This window comes from Saccopteryx bilineata, chromosome 11 (genome assembly GCF_036850765.1).
Source record: "Saccopteryx bilineata isolate mSacBil1 chromosome 11, mSacBil1_pri_phased_curated, whole genome shotgun sequence".
NCBI classification, from domain to species: domain Eukaryota; kingdom Metazoa; phylum Chordata; class Mammalia; order Chiroptera; family Emballonuridae; genus Saccopteryx; species Saccopteryx bilineata.
The window spans coordinates 65,657,355-65,677,256 of record NC_089500.1 but is presented as its reverse complement, the minus strand read 5'-3'; the positions used below and the strand labels follow the sequence as shown (position 1 = coordinate 65,677,256).

Sequence of the window (19,902 nt, the reverse complement as noted above, 5' to 3'; positions counted from 1 at the left end):
CTATACTATATATTAACAGACTTTATAGGCAGGTGAAGAAAATTACCATAAATTGTAACAAATATTTGAAGGGAGGGAGAGAAGGCACAGAAAGTGCCATTGAGCCCAATTTATTTGTAGTTTTCCTGATTATCAACATTTATTACATTGGCACATGCTCAGATGCACGCACTCACTCGTGTGTTCTCACCATGTACTTTTGCAGATACTGTGACCCTTCCCCTCTAAATCAGAACAAGGTTCTTGTCCTGTGATTCTCCTCCATAAACATAATTATCATACTCAGAAAATTTAACATATGCAATAGTAGGTAGCTAATAAAATATTAGTATTAAAATTTCCTGAATTGGCCCGATAACGCTATGCTGTCCTGTCTCTCCAGTCTCCTTTTCTCTAGAAATGCTCCCCGGAACATCTTTGTTGAGAAAAGGGAGGTAGCATGTCTTATTGACACTGAGATCTTTAAGCTTTCAGGCCACTGCACAGTCGACTATCCCTCAATGTGGATTTGTCTGATTGCTTTTTCATGATTAGATTCTGGCTAAATATTTTCCAACAGGAAAACTGCACAGTTGATTCTGCACAGTTCATTTCGGTACATGAACAGGAGCCATGTGTCAGTCTTTTCCCTCACTGATGTAAGTCTGATTCTTGTTGAAGGTGGGGTCCACAGATGGTTCCACTGTACACATATTCTTTCTCTTTCTAATTCAGAAAGAAGCTGCCTGGATCCACTATTATTATGGTAGTGGCAAACTCCTAATTTATTTTTAATATTAAAAAATAATTTGACTAACTAGGGAAAGGTGTCCCTCTCTGTGATTTCACCAAGTACTAAGAAACCAGTGATTACTCAATAGATATGGCTGTATATCATCAAAGAAAATTACCTATCATGTATAAGATGAAACCAGATAACTGGAGTAATCTTTAAAGACTTCAAGGAAAACAGCAATTACAAATCCAATCTGCTTTCTTCTATCTCCACTATCAGTTCCTTTAAAAACTTTTTTTTTAGAAAGAATTCTATTAAAGCAAGACTGTAAATTTACCACAACATACTAATTATCTTTCAGTACCAATACAATTATAAAACTATTTCATTAATCATTTCTTAGTTGACTAAGCTCAGTATGTAAAACCTACATATTTAACAGCAATCATGAAGGGGAAAAAAAGACAAACATTTGGCCAAATATAAGGTAAAACTGGGTGATTAAAGAAAAATTATCATAAAGAGCAAACACAGTTAACTCAGACACTTTGCATAAGTATCCTTTGTAAAATAAAGCACCTGGTTCCACTTATTTCTAACATACTAATTTGTTCGCTTGACTTTAAAAAAAAACTTTTATTTTCTTTGGAATTGCTAAATATGCAGTATTAATGAGGATTTGATTTAACTAATAATATCTATTTTTTGCCACTTTTTACTCTGAATTTCCCACAGCCTGACAAAAATGTTTCACAAACTGCCAGCTTTGTGCCACGCAAGGGCAAAGGCACATTCACAGTCTGGATAAAGTGCAGTAGAAATCAGTCAGGATTTTGCCTGAGAGCAGATCTGTAGTTTTAGGAACTTCAGACCCAAAACACGAGGCATCTAAACAGAGGGCCAAAACCGACATCACAGAGCCAGCTGGCCAAAGAGAGGGCTTCTGGTTAGAGACAAAATATAACTGCAAGTTTCTGCCAGGCAGAAGTGACAACAAAACTTAGTTTAAAATAAAATCTATTAGCATGCGCAATTTAGAAATAAAATGTTTCAAAAGCCGGAGATCTTGCCCACTGAGTTAACTAAATTAAGATTTAGTTAAAGCACGTTGCTTTATGGTGACTAGCAAGGGAGTAGGTTAGTTGTCAGTGACTAAAACAAACACTGGTCAGAAATGCAGTGTGACTTTTAATGCCCACCCTTCAAGTTACAAACTATTTCTTCTTTTTTAATAGTAAGTAGGCAACAAGGAAATAATAGTTGCTAGAGAACCTTTTCTAGCTAAAACTAAATAAAATAAAGCCAGCCTCTTGTCAGTTAAATAAAAAAAAAGCCATATTTAATATAATCAACTCCAATTGTACAATAAAATCATCTCACAATGAAAGATACACTGCCATTCAAACATATTCTAAAACCTTATTAAGTATTACTTGCGATAAGATCTTCACTTAGAACAAATCAACTTTCAACCTCTGAAGTAGGAAGGATTCAATGAAAGTATTAAGGATTGCTCTGGGAGGTAATACATCATATAAAAGACAAATTTTTAGCTGAGATGCTAAAACAGAAGTGGACCAGTAGTAAAGCTGGGCAGTGCTGGTGGGTCTGGCAACTCAATCTGCATACTGGCAAACAGCCAAAAGACAAGTTCTGAAGGAGAAGAGATGTGATTTTAAAATGGATGGTCTTATCACCACACTTAAAAACATTCTGCAGAAAAAAGGGAGGAAGGAAAAGCTAAGAAAAGTGTATGCCACAGGGAATGGCAGAATGTCACAACTGCCCCAGGTACCAGATAGCACTGAAAAAAAAGAAAAAAATTTTTTTTTTGTTTTTACAGAGAGAGAGTCAGAGAGAGGGAGAGACAGGGACAGACAGGAACAGAGAGATGAGAAGCATCAATCATTAGTTTTTCCTTGCAACACCTTAGTTGCTCATTGATTGCTTTCTCATATGTGCCTTGACCGTGGGCCTTCAGCAGACCGAGTAACCCCTTGCTCGAGCCAGTGGCCTGGGGTGCAAGCTGGTGAGCTTTGCTCAAACCAGATGAGCCCGTGCTCAAGCTGGTGACCTCGGGGTCTCGAACCTGGGTCCTACGCATCCCAGTTCGATGCTCTATCCACTGCACCACTGCCTGGTCAGGCTGAAAAAAATCTTAAGAATAATTAGTATCACCAGGTTATCTGGGGTCTGACTTTTTAACTAAAGAAGGAAAAATAAAGGGAACAAAAGTACTCTTTATAATAGTCCAAATGAGACTCTCATGTTCAATTAATTAAAAGCTTAGATTTCTCCCTCTAAAGCCAGGGGACTGAATGCTTACTAATGACAACCTAAGGAAGGCAGAAGAAACAAATATCACTCATATCATTTTCCACAATACTGAATCATAAAAATCCTGAATGGCTCAAAAAAGGAAACTTAATATGTAGAAAACCATTATGTATAAAAAACTATCTATAGTAACTTTTATGCAAAATGGTATATAATTTTATGCTCTGCTAATAAACTAAGGGCAGTTTTTAAGACTTCTATAAAAATAATACATGTCCAGAAAATGTCATTAATAATCCAAGAAAGAATTCTATAAATGTACATACAAGAACCTTCTGTGAAGGAAAAACAATTCTTAAAGACAATAATACATAATAAAGATATAATTAAATAGCAAAAACAACAGAGAGAAAGATATAGAGAAACGAAACAGCATCAATTACACATAAGGAAAAAAAATCCTTTTAGAAATTTTGTAAAGGAACATCTCTAGCCCTGGCCCGATAGCTGGGTTGGTTAGCACTGTCCCGATACACAAAGGTGGTGGATTTGATGCCTGGCAGGGCACATACAGGGACAGACTGATGTTTCTGTCTCTCTCTCCCTCTTTTTGTCTCTCTAAAAAACCCCCCAAAAAACAAAAAAACAATAACATATATATATGTGTATGTGTGTGTGTGTGTGTGTGTGTATATATATATATATAGATAGTTGTTTAAGGCCATGGTCAGTTGTTCAGTGGATAGATTGTCAGCCTGGCATGTGATGTCCCGGGTTTGGCCAGGGCACACAGGAGAAGCACCCATCTGTTTCTCTACCCCTCCCCTTCTCCTTTCTCTCTCTCTTCTCCTCCCGCAGCCAGTAGCTCAATTGGTTCAAGCAGTAGCCCTGGGCCCTGAGGGTAGTTTGGTAGATTTGAGCACTGGCCCTGGACGGGGGTACCGGGTGGGTCCCGGTCAGGGTGCATGCAGGAGTCTGTTTCTGTCTCCCCTTCTCTCACTAAAAAAAAAAAAAAAAAAAAAAAAAAAGAAAAATTTATTTTAAAAAAGAAACATCTCTAATCCCAGGTTTCCAAGAATAAGTACAATCTTAACTTTATCATCTTTTAATTTAGTAAATAATAAGCTTTTTTCAAGGAGTGAGATTCATATATGAAATTACATTTTATTAATTCTTTACTATCAAGCTAAGAAATATAACCAAACACTGAAAATTGGTGGACTTTTAGAAAGTCTAAAATAATTCTAATCCCGTTAGGAGAGTTTACTAAAATGTCATCTACATTGTGCTGTCTCATGGTCCTCAGGACAAGGAGCCTACTGGGCTTGGTCACATCCAGACCAGGACAAGAAAAGCCCACACGGCAGATTCAAAGGAGCAGGCACAGGCTGGTACCCACTGGATTCTGCTAGAGGCAGAAACAAACTGAAAATCATTGGGTCTGTGTGTACTCCTGCTCCTAAAACAGTGTTAATAATATAACTTACCTTAAAAGAAAGGAACAGTATTAACAAGAAAGGAACATTAAGAAATTCTATGTTTTACAGTATCAGCAGGCTAGGCCTACAAAATTCACTTTTTAATTTTTGTGACAGAGAAAGAGACAGATAGGGACAGACAGACAGAAAGGGAGAGAGATGAGAAGCATCAATTCTTCTCTGCGGCTTCTTAGTTGTTTATTGATTGCTTTCTCATATGTACCTTGAAGGGGGGGGGGCTGCAGCAAAGCGAGTGACCCCTTGCTCAAGCCAGTGACCCTGTGCTCAAGCTGGTGATCCCATGCTCAAGCCGGGGACCTTGAGGTTTGAACCTGGGTCCTTCGCATCCCAGTCCGATGCTCTATCTACTGCACCACAGCCTGGTCAGGCCAAAATTCATTTTTTTGAAAAAAGTTTATTTTATTGTGGTAAGATCACCTTACATGAGGTGTCTCTTAACACCAGACTTCAAGTGTACAATGAATTAACTTCTGATCAGAATAAACGATATGATGTTGACAATTATCAAGTGTCAAAAAAAGTAACATTAAAATATAAGACAGTAATTTGTTCAATTTTGTATCTATAACAGATATTAACCAGGCTTTAGCAAAAATATATAATTTCCCCCCAAAATCATTCACAAGGAAAAATAATAGGTATCTTCTTACACTTCAGAACAGTGTAAGAAACATGAGTGCAGAACTCACGGTGCTGCCAAATTTCTACAGTATGACTGTATGTCTGTGCTATCCTAAATGTTGATAGATGAGCAGTGATGAAAAGCATGAGCTGTGGTCAAACTCTGAGTTAGTCTGAAAAAAGCTCAGTTATTTTGACTTATTCTTAATCTGTTTTCTCATTAATAAAATGGAAATAATTGCACTACTTGCTTCGTATGATTACTATAAGGATTAAATGAGATAATACAGTTACAAAATTTAGCAATGCTTGCTGTACACAGTAAGCAAATGTTAGTTAGCTATATGAAAATGCGAAAGTTATGAAAAGTAGTCATTCTCTATTAATTAGATATTAAAGCATTTAAAAAACCAAGTATTTCACTAGTATAATTAAGAAGATTAACATGAAGAGTAACATTCTGATAAAACAGGGAAAGGTGCTCAACAAGCAGAAACTTACTTTATGGCTGCATAATAAAATGTTCCAAACCAAACACCAGAAGTTATTAGATGCACTGGAATCAAAACTTTTCCATATTGTCTAAATGTTTTCTTAAATCGTTGATAAAGACTAATAGATTTGTCTTGTAAAGGATCAGGTTCTTCCTTCTTTTCTGAAGGCGTTCCCGGAGATGTGGCACTGGAGGACAGAACCCTGCTGGAGGAAGTATGTTGCTCCCACGGTTTCTGAGGAAGGACCCCCCGCTGGAGTGAGGAAGCACTGCATGGCTTCCTTTCCTTGGCCGTACACTGGGCAGCAGGTAAGTGCAGCCACTGTTTTTGAGGGCCCTGTACCAAAACCACTCTGGATTCAGCTTCATACAAAAGTAATGGTCCCTTTACATATTGACAGTGTCCAAAAAGAGCAGCTTTATGTGGCTCCACATACGTCCTATGTGCCAGTTGGAATACAGTCCTTGATACATTCCATTGCATTTTGAAGAATGGTGATAAATGGATTTCAGTTTCTACAGAGAACAGATTACAAAATTAGATTATATAAATTTCCATTAAACTAATCCACTTAAAATAAATAATGATTAGGAAGTGAAAGGATAGATATTGCTACGAAATCCATGAAATAATAAGCTTATACAGTTGTAACATAACGCATTTTTAAAATCTCATAAGAACACATCATTTAAATACGAATAGTAAATGAGTCTAGCAGACAAAGAGAATAATGTTTCAGGCTATTTTATTACTACAAAATGAGTATTTTTAGGGCTCTGTTACTCTACAAGGAAGTGATATAATATAATGGAAAAAAGTCTTAAATTCTGGAAGCAAAAGACGTGGGCCTTAATGTCTTGGGGACATAATTTCACGTGATTCTTTCTTAGATACCAACCCCAAGTCCACTAGCAAAATGACTACTTCACAGATTGCTACAGGAATTACATGAAACTTCTGATGTAAAAGTGCTTTTGTAAATTAACAAGCATCGTATAAGTGTTAGTTATTGCAAATGTTAAGGTCTAATAAATAGTTAATATCAGTACCATTCTTCTATAATGCCTTTAGACTAAATTATATAAAACGTAAATCACATGTCACTGGCTGGTGAGAAGAGAGATGAACTTTTCCAGATATCTATAACTTTTTGTCAGAAAAAGTTACAATGTAATTTTAAAACAACATGAACTTTGGAGTAAGATGGACCCAACTGAGTTAACAGAGGTATTATTTGGAGCAGGCATCCCCAAACTACGGCCCGCGGGCTGCAATGTGGCCCCCTGAGGCCATTTATCCAGCACCCACTGCACTTCTGGAAGGGGCACCTCTTTCATTGGTGGTCAGTGAGAGGACCACTGTATTTGGCAGCCCTCCAATGGTGTGAGGGACAGTGAACTGGCCCCCTGTGTAAAAAGTTTGGAGACCCCTGATTTGGAGCAAATGACTTGGCTTTTCCAGATACAGGTGTCCCCATTGGTAAAATAGAATTATAGTATGTATTACTTTATAGCAAGTCAGTTCCCTTCACTCAGCATCAGGCAGTACCACCTGATCCATAATCTCTATCCCCATCCCACACCTGCTAATTTATTACTTCTAATACACTGAGAATAGATAATCTTACTTTTTAAATTGTATACTAAGTAAGCCTGCAAGACCTAAGTTAGCATCCCAGTAAATCAGCACTCCAATATACACAGCTACTCTACTCCATTTTGCATGAATATTTGTTATCTGGGTGCAAAGTTGACTGTTATCATATAAAACCACCCACTAATGTATTGTCCCTTATATAAAATTAATTCCCTAACTCATCCAACCCTAATTAATAGTTAACATCAATTCCTATCAGGCTCTCACAGATAATCCAAAGACACATTGCAAAAATGTTACGAAATGAAATTGCAAATCTCTCAAAACAAGCTCCCAGGAAGCCTTTAAAGGTGATACTGGAAATTGCTACAATCAAAAGCAAAGTCAATGTCAAATCATAATCTGAACCAAGGAGAAAGGCTACGGGGATAGATAGGTGCTTCAAATAAAGAATGATTTATATATATATTAAATGACTTAAAAAGGCCATAGGTAAAGAATGTTTAAGCCCTTAATTATTCCTACAAAACAATTGTTTGTTCTGAAAGTCAAACATTGAGTAAAGAATATATTATGCCTGACCTGTGGTGGCGACCATAAAGTGTCGACCTGGAAATGGTGAGGTCGCCTGTTCGAAACCCTGGGCTTGCCTGGTCAAGGCACATATGGGAGTTGATGCTTCCAGCTCCTCCCCCCTTCTTTCTCTCTGTTTCTCTCTCTCCCTCTCTCGCTCTCCTCTCTAAAAATGAATAAATAAAAAATTTTTTAAAAAAAGAATATATTATTGTATTCTTCCACAAAGTTTATCATATCCTTATTTTTATATATAAGTTTATGCTTTGGCTATGCCAAGGGGGGAAACACCAACTGGTTTTGTATTCTAAAAATTAGCTCAGTTGGAATTATTACCTAAAAATTTTCAAATATAAGGTTTAGCTCCTATTTCACGCAAAAAAAATTTTTTTTTATCACGAGTTTTTGGTTTCTAATTTAGTTGAATTTATCTTGAAGCTTTTCTCTAGCACTATTATTTTTTAATGATTCCTATCTATGGCTTTAGCGTAGGTGTTTTCTGAATGCAAAAAATTTTTCTTTTAAATGTATTTCCTTTACAGGACAGCCTTCCAGGAATTGAAACCCATGGAAGTCTAACTTTCAGACAACTAGATTTTTATGTATTTGTGAGTGTATATAAAATAATAAAAAAAAGGATTAAAGCAAACAAAACATAGGGCCTCTTTCCAAGCTTCCAGTTTGCACCCTTTCTCCTGGTTTCCCCAGCTACCTCCTCACATTTGCAAACTTTCTTTTCGTACTTGCTACTTGTTGCCTATTTTTAAGAACATATATATCCTGTACTGTACTATACTATACTGTACTATACTATACTATACTATACTATACTGTACTATACTACACTATAGTATACTATATACTATACTATACTGTACTATACAGTACTATACTATACTATACTGTACTATACAGTACTGTACTATACTATACTGTACCACACTATACTATACTAAACTATACTGTACTATACTTTACTATACTATACTATACATATATTCACACCTTTAAGGTGTACAAGTCACTGATTTTTAGTATATGCACAGTTTTGCAACTATTACCATGATCTGTTTAGAAACTTCATCATCCCCAAAAGAAACCCCACATCAGTTAGCAGTTATTCAGCATTCCCTTACCCTCCCAGCACCAGGCAAACACTAATCTACTTTCTGTCTTTTTATATTTGTCTATTCTGTACATTTTATATAAACAGAATCACAGTATGTGATCTTTTGTGGCTTCTTTCACTTAGCATAGTGTCTTCCGGGTCACCCCTGTATTATCACTTGGGCTAGTATTTACATCTGTTTCCAGAGAAACCTTTGGGCTGCAGCTTCCAAAACGATATGAATCAAAATCATAGGGTCAGGGATGTTGCAGGGGAGTAGAGATGGTTTGAAAAAGGCACATTACTGGTCTCCATCTAGACCTAATAAATCAGAAAGGCCTGTAGCCAGATCAAAATGACAAAACATATCATTTCTCCAGGCACAGCAACTTGCTCCAGTACCAGAGGCAGCATGGTGGCAAGGTATCATCCATCATCACCATAATGATAACATGTGACAGGGGCTTTGTAAACACTTTAGGTGTAATCCACATTACTCTCATAGCAACCCTATGCAGGAGAAACTACTGTCAACATTTTATTTACTTATTTGTTATTGAATTTACTGTGGTGACGTTAGTTAATAAAATTATACTGATTCCAGGAGTACAATTCTATTAACACATCATCTGTATATTGTATTGTGTGTTCACCACTCGGTCAGTTTTCTTGACATCACCATTTACCCTCTCCCACCTGCTCCCCAACTACCCTTCCCCTGTAAGTCACCATAACTGTGGCTTGTCTATGAGAAGTTTTATTTTTGCTTACTCCCTTCACCATTTGCATCCACCCCTACAACCTTCTCCACTTTGACAGCTGTCAGATACAGCTGTTCTCTGTATCTATGAGTTTGTTGTTTCTACTTTAATTTTTACTTTATTTTCTTCATTAGATTCCACATATAAGTGAAATCACATGGTATTTATCTTTTTGTCTTTCTCTGGTTGGCTTATTTCACGTAATATTATCCAGGTCTATACATGAAGCAAAAGGTAAGATTTCCTTTTTAAAATAACACTACAATAATAGAGGGGTGCATATATTCTTTGAAATTAAGTTTCATGTTTCTGCAGATGTATTTCCCAGAAGTAGAATTGCTGAGTCATAAGGCAGTTCCATTTTTAATTATTTGAAATAACTCCACACTGCTTTCCACAGTGGCCGCACCAACCTACATTCCCACCAGCAGTGCATGGGGGTTCCCTTTTCTCCACATCCTCGCCAACACTTGTCTGTTCATTTACTGATGACAGCCACTCTAACAAGTGCGAAGTGGTATCTCTTTGTGGTTTTAATTTGCATTTCTTTGATGATTAGTGATGTTGAGCACCTTTTCATGTCTACTGGCCATACATTCTTTTGGAAACATGACTGTTCAGGTGCTTTGGCCAGTTTTAATTGGATTAATTTTTTGGTGTTGAGTTTTATAAGTTCTTTATAAATTTTGGATATTAACTCCAAATGAGATGTATCATTGGCAAATATCTTCTCTCATTTAGTGTGTTTTTTCATTTTGTTGATGGCTTCCTTTCCTATGCAAAAACTTTTTAGTTTGATGTAGTCCCTTTGTGTGTATTTTTTGTTTCCCTTGCCCAACGAGCTAGATCAGAAAAAAATTTTTTTTTGATATTTTAAATTTATTCATTTTAGAGAGGACAGAGAGAGAGAAGGGGGGAAGCAGGAAGAAGCATCAACTCCCCTATGTGCCTTGACCAGGCAAGCCCAGGGTTTCAAATCAGCGACCTCAGCGTTCCAGGTTGATGCTTTATCCACTCCGCCACCACAGGTCAGGCATAATTTTCTAATAACAGTTTTTTACATTCCTGGTTCATTTTTTTCTAGGTATTTGATTTTATTTGATGAAACTTTAAATGGAATTGATTTCTTTGTTTCCCTTTCTGATAGTTCATTATTGCTGAAAAAATGCCACTGATTTCTACATATTTGTTTTATGTCCTGCTACTTTCCTAAATTCATTTGTCAGTTCTAGTAATTTTTTTGGTGGAACCTTAAGGGTTCTATATATAGAGTACCATGTCATCTGCAAATAATTACAGTTTTACTTTCCAATTTGAATATTTGAATGCCTTTTTATTTCTTCGTCTTGTCTGATTGACTGTGGCTAAGACTTCCAGTACAATGTTGAATAAGAGTTGTAAAGGTGGGCATCCCTGTCTTGGTCCCGATCTTAAGAGAAATGCTTCTAGGTTTTGCCTGTTGAGTATGATGTTGGCTAAGGGTCTGTGATACATAGCCTTATTTTGTTGAGATATACTCCCTCTATTCCCACTTTGTTGAGGGTTTTTATTTTATATTGGTGCTGGATTTTGTCAAATGTATTTCCTGCGCCTATTTATATGATTGTGTGATTTTTATCTTTCCTTTTGTTTATTTGGTTTATCACATTTATTGATTTACAGTTATCATACATACCATCCTTGCATCCCAGAATAAATCCCACTTGATCATAGTGTATGATCTTTTTAATGTATCGCTGGGTCCAGTTTGCTAATATTTTATTGAGGACTTTTACATCTATGCTCATTAGGGATATTGGCCTATAATTTTCTTTCTTTGTAATATCTTTACCTGGTTTTGAAATTAGGATAATGCTGGCCTCGTAAAATGAGCCGGAGAGCCTTCCTTCCTCTTAAATTTTTTTGGAATAGTTTGAGGAGAGGTGTTAGCTCATCTTTGAAAGTTTGGTAAAATTCAACTGTAAAATCACCTGATCTAGGACTTTTGTTTGGTGAAAGTTTTTTGATTACCACTTCAATTTCACTAGTTGTAATCTGTCTATTCAGATTCTTTAATTCTTGCTGATTCAGTTTTAGAGAGTACATGCTTATAGGAATTTATCCATTTTTCCAGATTGTCCAATTGTTGGCATACAGTTGTTCATAATATTTTCTTTTAATCCTTTGTATTTCTTTGGTGTCAATTATAACTTCTCTTTCATTTCTGATTTTATTTATTTGGGTCCTTTACCTTCTTTTCTAGTTCTTCTACTCACACTGGACTTTGTTTATTGTACTTTTTAAAGTTCTTTAAGGCCCTGGCCAGTTGGCTCAGCGGTAGAGCGTCGGCCTAGCGTGCGGAGGACCCGGGTTCGATTCCCGGCCAGGGCACACAGGAGAAGCGCCCATTTGCTTCTCCACCCCTCCGCCGCGCTTTCCCTTTCTGTCTCTCTCTTCCCCTCCCGCAGCTAAGGCTCCATTGGAGCAAAGATGGCCCGGGCGCTGGGGATGGCTCTGTGGCCTCTGCCCCAGGCGCTAGAGTGGCTCTGGTTGCAACATGGCGACGCCCAGGATGGGCAGAGCATCGCCCCCTGGTGGGCAGAGCGTCGCCCCTGGTGGGCGTGCCGGGTGGATCCCGGTCGGGTGCATGCGGGAGTCTGTCTGACTGTCTCTCCCTGTTTCCAGCTTCAGAAAAATGGAAAAAAAAAAAAAAAAAGTCTATCTTGGACTTAAAAAAAAAAAAAAGTTCTTTAAGTGAATAGATTGTTTGAGATTTTTCTTGTTTCTTGAAATAGGCCTATAATGCTATACATTTCCCTTTTAGGATTGCTTTCACTGTGTCCCATAGATTTTGGGCTGTTGTGTTCTCATTTTCATTTGTTTCACGATATCTTTTGATTTCTTCCTTGATCTCATTGTTAACTTATTCATTGTTTAGTTACAGGTGATGTTATCTTCATGTCTTTTGTGTTCTCCATTTTTCCCCCTGTAATTGATTTCTTGTTTCATACCATTATGGTCAGAGAAGATGCCTGATATAATTTCAATCTTCCTAAATTTACTGAGACTTTTTTTTTGTGTTCTAACATGTGGTCTATCCTAGAAACTGTTCCATATACACTTGAAAAGAATGTATATTCTGCTGCCTAGGGGTGAAATGCTCTGAAGCTATCGATTAAATCTATCTGATCTAGTGTGTCATTTAATGTCAGTTTTCTTGTTGATTTTCTGTCTGGAAGATCTATCTATTGATGTCAATAGAGTGTTAAAGTCCCCTACCATGAGTGTATTACTATTGATCTCTCTCCATTGACCATCAAGACTTACTTTATATATTTAGCTGTTCCTACGTTGAGTGCATAAATGTTTACAAGGGTTATATTTTCTTGTTGGACTGTTCTATCATTATGTAGTGACCTTCTTTGTCTCTTACTATATATAGTCTTTGTTTTAAAGTCTATTTTGTCAGATATAAGTATTGTTGCTCCAGATTTGTTTTCATTTCCATTTGGACAAAATAACTTTTTCTACCCTTTTAATTTATTCTATGTGCATTTCTCATTCTGATGTGGGTCTCTTATGGACAACATATAAAAGGATCATGTTTTCTTATCCATTCACCTACCCCACGTCTTTCATTGGGGCAGTTAAGTCTTTTACATTTAAAGTGATTACTGATAGGTATAGATTTATTGCTGCTTTATTCTTTATAATTATTACTTCTCTTCTTCCTCCTCCTTCCCTTCCTTCCTTTCTTTTCTTCTCCCTCTTTTTTTTTTAGAGCAAGCCCCTTAAATTTTCTTGTAATACTTCTGTGGAGGTAGCAAACTCCGTAAGCGTTTTCTTGTCTGTGAAGCTCTTTGTCTCCTTCAATTTTAAATAATAGCCTTGCTGGATCAGCCAGTTGTAGGTCCTTGCTTATCTCTTTGAATATTTCATGCCAATCTCTTCTGGCCTGAAATATTTCTGTTAAGAAATCTGACCATCTTATGGGAGCTCCCTTGGAGGTAACTGTCTTTCTCTTGCTGCTTTTAAGATTCTTTGTCTTGAACCTTTGCCACTTTAATTATGTCTTGGTGTTGGCCTCTTTGGGTTCATCTAGTTTGCGACTCTCTACACTTCCTGGGCTTATGTGTCACTTTCCTTCACCAAGTTAGGGGTGTTTTTTGTCATTATTAATTCAAATAGGTAATTGATCCTTTGCTTACTCGCTTTTCCTTCTGATACCACTAATGATGCAGATGTTGGTTTGTTTAATGTTGTCCCCCAAATCCCTTAAACCAGTGGCCCCCCACCCCCCCAGACCAGTACCGGTCCGTGGGCCATTTGGTACTGGTCCGCATAGAAAGAATAAATATCTTACATTATTTCTGTTTTATTTATATTTAAGTCTGAACGATGTTTTATATTTTAAAAATGACCAGATTCCTTCTGTTACATCCGTCTAAGACTCACTCTTGACACTTGTCTTGGTCACATGATACATTTATCTGTCCCACCCTAAAAGACAGTCCGTGAAAATATTTTCTGACATTAAACCGGTCTGTGGCCCAAAAAAGGTTGGGGACCTCTGCCTTAAACTATCATCATTCTTTTAAATTCTTTTCTCTTTTTGCTGCTGATTGGTTTTTTTCTTGTCTTCCAAACAGAAGATTCGATCCTCTGCTTCATCCAACCTATTGTTTATTTCTTCTAGTGTAATCTTTTCAGATACTGTATTCTTCATTTCTAACTGGTTCTTTTTTATAACTTCTATGTCCTTTTTCATGTTCTCACTAACTTCTTTTTTTGTGTGTGTGTGTATTTTTCTGAAGCTGGAAACGGGGAGAAGCAGTCAGACAGACTCCTGCATGCGCCCGACCGGGATCCACCTGGCACGCCCACCAGGGGCGACGCTCTGCCCACCAGGGGGTGATGCTCTGCCCCTCTGGGGTGTCGCTCTGCCGCAACCAGAGCCACTCTAGAGCCTGGGGCAGAGGCCAAGGAGCCATCCCCAGCGCCCGGGCCATCCCTGCTCCAATGGAGCCTTGGCTGCGGGAGGGGAAGAGAGAGACAGAGAGGAAGGAGGGGGAGATGGAGAAGCAAATGGGCGCTTCTCCTATGTGCCCTGGCCGGGAATTGAACCCGGGTCCCACGCACGCCAGGCCGACGCTCTACCGCTGAGCCAACCGGCCAGGGCCTCACTAACTTCTTTGTAGTTCTAAGTTCCTTGAGTATCCTTATAACCATTTTTCTGAATTCTATATCTTATAAAATGCTTGCCTTCATTTAGCTCTTTCTCTAGAGATTTCTCTTCTTCTTTCATTCAGAGCCTGTTTCTTTGTCTTACCATTTCAGCTGCCTCCTGTGTTCTTTTATATGTATTAGGTAGGTCTGCTCTGACTCCCAGTCTTTGCAGAATAGCCTTATAGAGTATGTGTCCTATGGGAATCCATGGTGCAGTCTCTTCAACTACCTGTGCTGGGTGCTCTAGGAATGACCATTGTGTAGGTTATTTGGGCCTTCCTGTTGTAACTGAGTCTTGATTGATATTGGCCCATTTGTGCATGAGTCCAACCATTGGGCTGGCTGACTGTGAGAATCAACTCTGACCACATTGTATGAGCTGCTGTGTATGTGTTGACCACAGAAAATGAAAGTTACCAGAACAAGGTTTATAGTGCCTGCTGTAATCTCCCTTTGGAAATGCCACTTGTGAAGCTAACTGGATCCTGCTGTGATGTTGTCTGAAGCTGGTCACTGGGTGTACTGGTTTGAGGGACTCCTGGAGGAAACTCTGGCCCTGGGCAACCCATTTACAGCTACAAAGCAAGCCACAGTCTGTGGCTCCCTCTGTTAGGCCTGGGTGTATGTGGGAAGAATCAAGCTGTGCACCAAAGCTGGCTTTTACCAGCACCAGGCCTGGGGCCAGTCAACAAAAGTCCCAAGGAACTCTGAGATACACCTGTGCCTGCCTCAGTCTTCCTGAGCCTATAACCGAGCCTGTTAGCCTCAGTTACTGAAAGAGCCTCCAGTAGCACACGAATTGCATGAGACAGGTTCTCAGTGATTCACCAGGTAAGGGTGAGTGTGTTCACTAGATTAATAAAGTTTAAACTCGGTGCCAGTGCTGGGTCTGAAAGCACTTAGCTATAGTCATCAGGTCTACCAGGTCCAGCTGCCACCTGCTGATGTTTGCATACCATTGTGGTAGAGTGGGGTCTCAGAGAATTATTATGGTGTAGCCAGTCATCAGGCCCTAAAAGACCAAATTTGGCTGTGTGAAAAGAAGGCTTTGCACTGGTTGAGTGTGTAAGGGGAAAATTCCAGCTGTTCTAGAACCACACAACTCAGTCTGTCCCAAAATCTGCCAGGAGCTGGATCTCAACAAGGCAGGGTTGCTGAGAGTCAAGAGAGATGGAGGTGCCAGTCTGGTTCATGGGAAAGTAGGCGAATGGCCCCATCCTAAAGCCAGACAGGTTAGTCCAGGTGCGGCCAACAGTTTTTGCCCCCAGGCCAGATTAGAAAGAAAACTTTATTCACAAGCCAGACGAAATACTAAAATTAAAAAATGTTAAATACAAAAATGATTCGTTTAAGTAAACAAAATTTTATTAAGTAACTTGTTTATAAATAAATGTAAGTAATTTAGTACAACAAATTAACAAAAAAAACTAATGTAACGTGTTGAGGCGCTTTGCATCGCCTATTATTTTTTTAATATCTGGCTCTATACCGTATTCTTAACAGAGCCTCCAAATGTAAATCATTCAATCTTGATCTTGTACTTTTATTTAGATTCATTAAAGAAAAAGTTTGTTCACAAATATAAGTTGAGCTGAAGATTACTGAAGATATCGTAGTTTATGTATAATGATTTAAAAGTACCACTTATTTCATTTCCACAGTGCGTCGTGCAAAGAATATTAAAAATTTAATTGCGGGTCGCATAAACTTATTACGCGGGCCGAATCCAGCCTGCGGGCCGTATGTTGGCCATGACTAGTTAGTCACTGACATCCGCTGAGTCTGCCCAGACCTTACACCCAATCCAGGCGCTGACTCCTCAGCAGGGTGTGAGCTCGGCAGGGTGGGACGACAGGGAGCCCAGAGGGTGAGGCTACTGCATTCCCCCAGGCTGATGTCCTAAGAAGGGGTGACCCTCAACCAAGAAAGATGTTATCGGCAGTGCAGTAGAGTGACTCAGCACAGGGGGTCCCTGCAGCTGTCCCCTCAGGTCTCTCTCCAGAGTCAGTGTTTGGTTATTTGTCACAAGACTCTAGGCTGCTCCACCCTCACTCCACTGGAGCCCTGGGTGAATGGATGTGAACAAGATTTTGTGTTGGCCTTTAAAATATCCCTGGCAGACAGAATACCGGCTGATTTTCACAACCAGGTGTTATGTGAGTGCCTCTTCTTGGCTCTCATGCTCTGTCCTGGGGAGCCTGGTGTGGGGTTGAGACCCCACGTTCCTCAGAGGGAACCTTTGCAGCTGAGATAAACCTCTGGAATCTCAGATACCACCTGTGGGAGGGGCCAGCCCTTTCTGTGTGTCCACACGTCCTACCAGTCTCGATGTGTAAATTCTTGGTAGTAAGACTTCTCTTCAGCTGGTCTTCAGTTAGTTATTCAGGTTGACTGCTTTGTGTTTAAGTTGTAATTCCAGTTTGGTCCTGAAAGGAGGTGAGTGTAGCTTCCACTTACTCTGCTGCAGTCTCAGACCCTCCTGTATTGTCAACATTTTATATTTGATAACACTGAAGCACAGACAGAGAACATAATTTGCCCAATGTCCAACTGGTGAATGTAGGAGCTGGGGTTCGAACCCAGTTTGTTCCCAGGCCCATGCTGAGTCACAAAGCTATACAGCCACTTTTAGAAGAAAAAGTGCCAATTTTGAGTAGATCAAGAAACATGGTAAAAGTTTCCTAAAGAAACATAAGGCCCAAAAAATGAGTATTAAGTTTTAAATTAAAAAATTAAAATTAAATCAGAATTGAATTATTTAAATTAAAATAGCAATATATGGGTAAGTGCTACCATATTTGACAAAGAAGCTCTAGACTTCCGAAGGTAAACATCACAATACTGATGACATATGAAATAAGGCTCAATAGATTCCAAGAAACAAACCTACTTCAGCTGAGTGCAAGTAAAAGCAGAGGGCAGGTACAAACTGAGTGGTAGCATAAATATTCTAGAACGACTAGATTCCAGGTATAACAGAAACCAAAGCAAGGTAAGAATTATCTTGTTTCACAGACAGCACTTGTGCACAATGGCCTTAGCGAACAGGCAGCTTCCACTTCCGAATTTCGCTACTCGCTCACCTTTACAATCAAGGATAAAAGTGTTTGGTTATTTGTCAATGATAGAGGTGCCATTCCCCATAAGCCCTAGCCAGATCAAGCCAGGAACATCTGGACAGATGGATGAGCAGACCTAAAGAAATTGTGAACTAACAGGTCCCTACAATTTTTCTGAAACAGCTGGAGAACCCAGAGTGATGAACAATTTAATCTTAAATTTCTTCCAATGAAACGCAATCATTTCAGTAATAAATTTCATAATTATGAGATGTAGGTTATTTCTTACACAAAAGTTACCTGTTGTTTTTCTGCCCTAGCAGCAAGAAATTTTCATACCTATACATGGGGGGCAGTGCTCTAAATTGCTTATTGATTCAAGTTATGGAAATAGATGATGAAATATATCACTGGACCCAAATAAAGTAAGGATTACATACACTGCTGTTGTGGCTACCTGTTTGAATTTTAGAATTATGTCATTAAAGCCTTTGACACTGTAAGTGGCTGAAATATGATTAATGGTACCTAATTCTAAGTACAGGGTAGAGCAAAAGTAGGCTTATAGTTATTAGTATGTGAAACAGTTTATTTTTATATTATTTTTATATTATTATGTATTAATTATTATATTGTTTTCCATACTAACAACCCCACCATGTATGTTAAAAGCTCAAACAGAAAAAGTAAAACAATATGCAATGTAAGCAGAATGGAAATTCTAAGAAAGAATCAGAAAGAAATGCTACAAAGCAAAAACACTGTAACAGAAATGAAGAATGTCTTTAATAAAAGATTCATGGCAGACTCAGACTTGACAGAGCCAAGGAAAGAATCAGTGAGCCTGAAAGGAGTTTCAACAGGAACATCCCAAACTGGAATGCAAAGAGAAAAAAAGACCCCAGCTCAACTCAAACAGAAACTATCCAAGTACTATGGGACAATTTCAAAGTATAACATACACACAGTAGAAATGCCAGAAGGAGAAAAAGCAGAAGAAATATTTGAAGCAATATGAAGTTTGAGAATTTCCCAAAACTACTAACAAATAACAAAACCCGGGTCCTGGAAGTTTAGAGAACACCAAACAGGATAAATATCTAAAATCCATATCTAGGCATATGACATTCAAGCTTCATAAAACAAAATCCAAGGGCAAAAAAAAAATCTTAAAAGAAACCAAAGGGAGAATAAACTACCTTACCTAGAGGGGGGGTCAAGGATAAGAGAAACAACTTCTTATCAGAAACCAGGCAAGAAAGAGAATGAAGTGAATAATTAAAGTATAAATAAAATCCATCAAACTAGAAGTCTTGCAGCAAAATTCTCCATCAAAAGTGGTAGATAAATACTTTATCAAACAAAAAAAAATTGAGGGAATTCATTGCCAATAGACTACCCTTTCAAGAAGGAAATAATACAGGAACTAGGATCTACATAAAGAAAGAAGAAATTAATAAAGGTAAATTAAAAAATCTTTTGTATTCTTAATTGACTTAATAGATAACTATTTAAAGTAATAGTAACAATGATGCCTGACTAGGCGGTGGCACAGTGGATAGAGCGTCAGACTGGGATGTGGAAGACCCAGGTTCGAGACCCTGAGGTCGCCAGCTTGAGCACGGGCTCATCTGGTTTGAGCAAAAGCTCACCAGCTTGAGCCCAAGGTTGCTGGCTTGAGCAAGGGGTTACTTGGTCTGCTGAAGGCTCACGGTCAAGGCACATATGAGAAAGCAATTAATGAACAATTAAGGTGTTGCAATGCTCAATGAAAAACTAATGATTGATGCTTCTCATCTCTCTGTTCCTGTCTGTCTGTCCCTGTTTATCCCTCTCTCTGACTCTCTCTCTGTCTCTGTAAAGTAATAGTAACAATGAATTAAGTGATTAATAGCATATGAATAAGTAAAATAAAAGACTGTTGTCACAATTAACAGGAAGGAGGAACTGAGAAAACTAAGATAAGGTACTTGCAGCTACACAGGAAGTAGAAC

At 38.4% G+C, this 19,902-nt stretch overlaps 1 protein-coding gene across 1 annotated transcript in view; it reads right to left on the bottom strand.

The window, feature by feature from the left end:
• Window positions 1–19,902, bottom strand: part of FAM210A (family with sequence similarity 210 member A) — a 44,324-nt gene that overhangs the window by 6,203 nt on the left and 18,219 nt on the right. Inside the window, exon 2 of the mRNA XM_066246679.1 lies at window positions 5,614–6,121. Coding sequence (XP_066102776.1) covers window positions 5,614–6,089 — 476 coding nt within the window. The 5' untranslated portion in view covers window positions 6,090–6,121. The remainder of the gene's footprint in view (window positions 1–5,613; window positions 6,122–19,902) is intronic.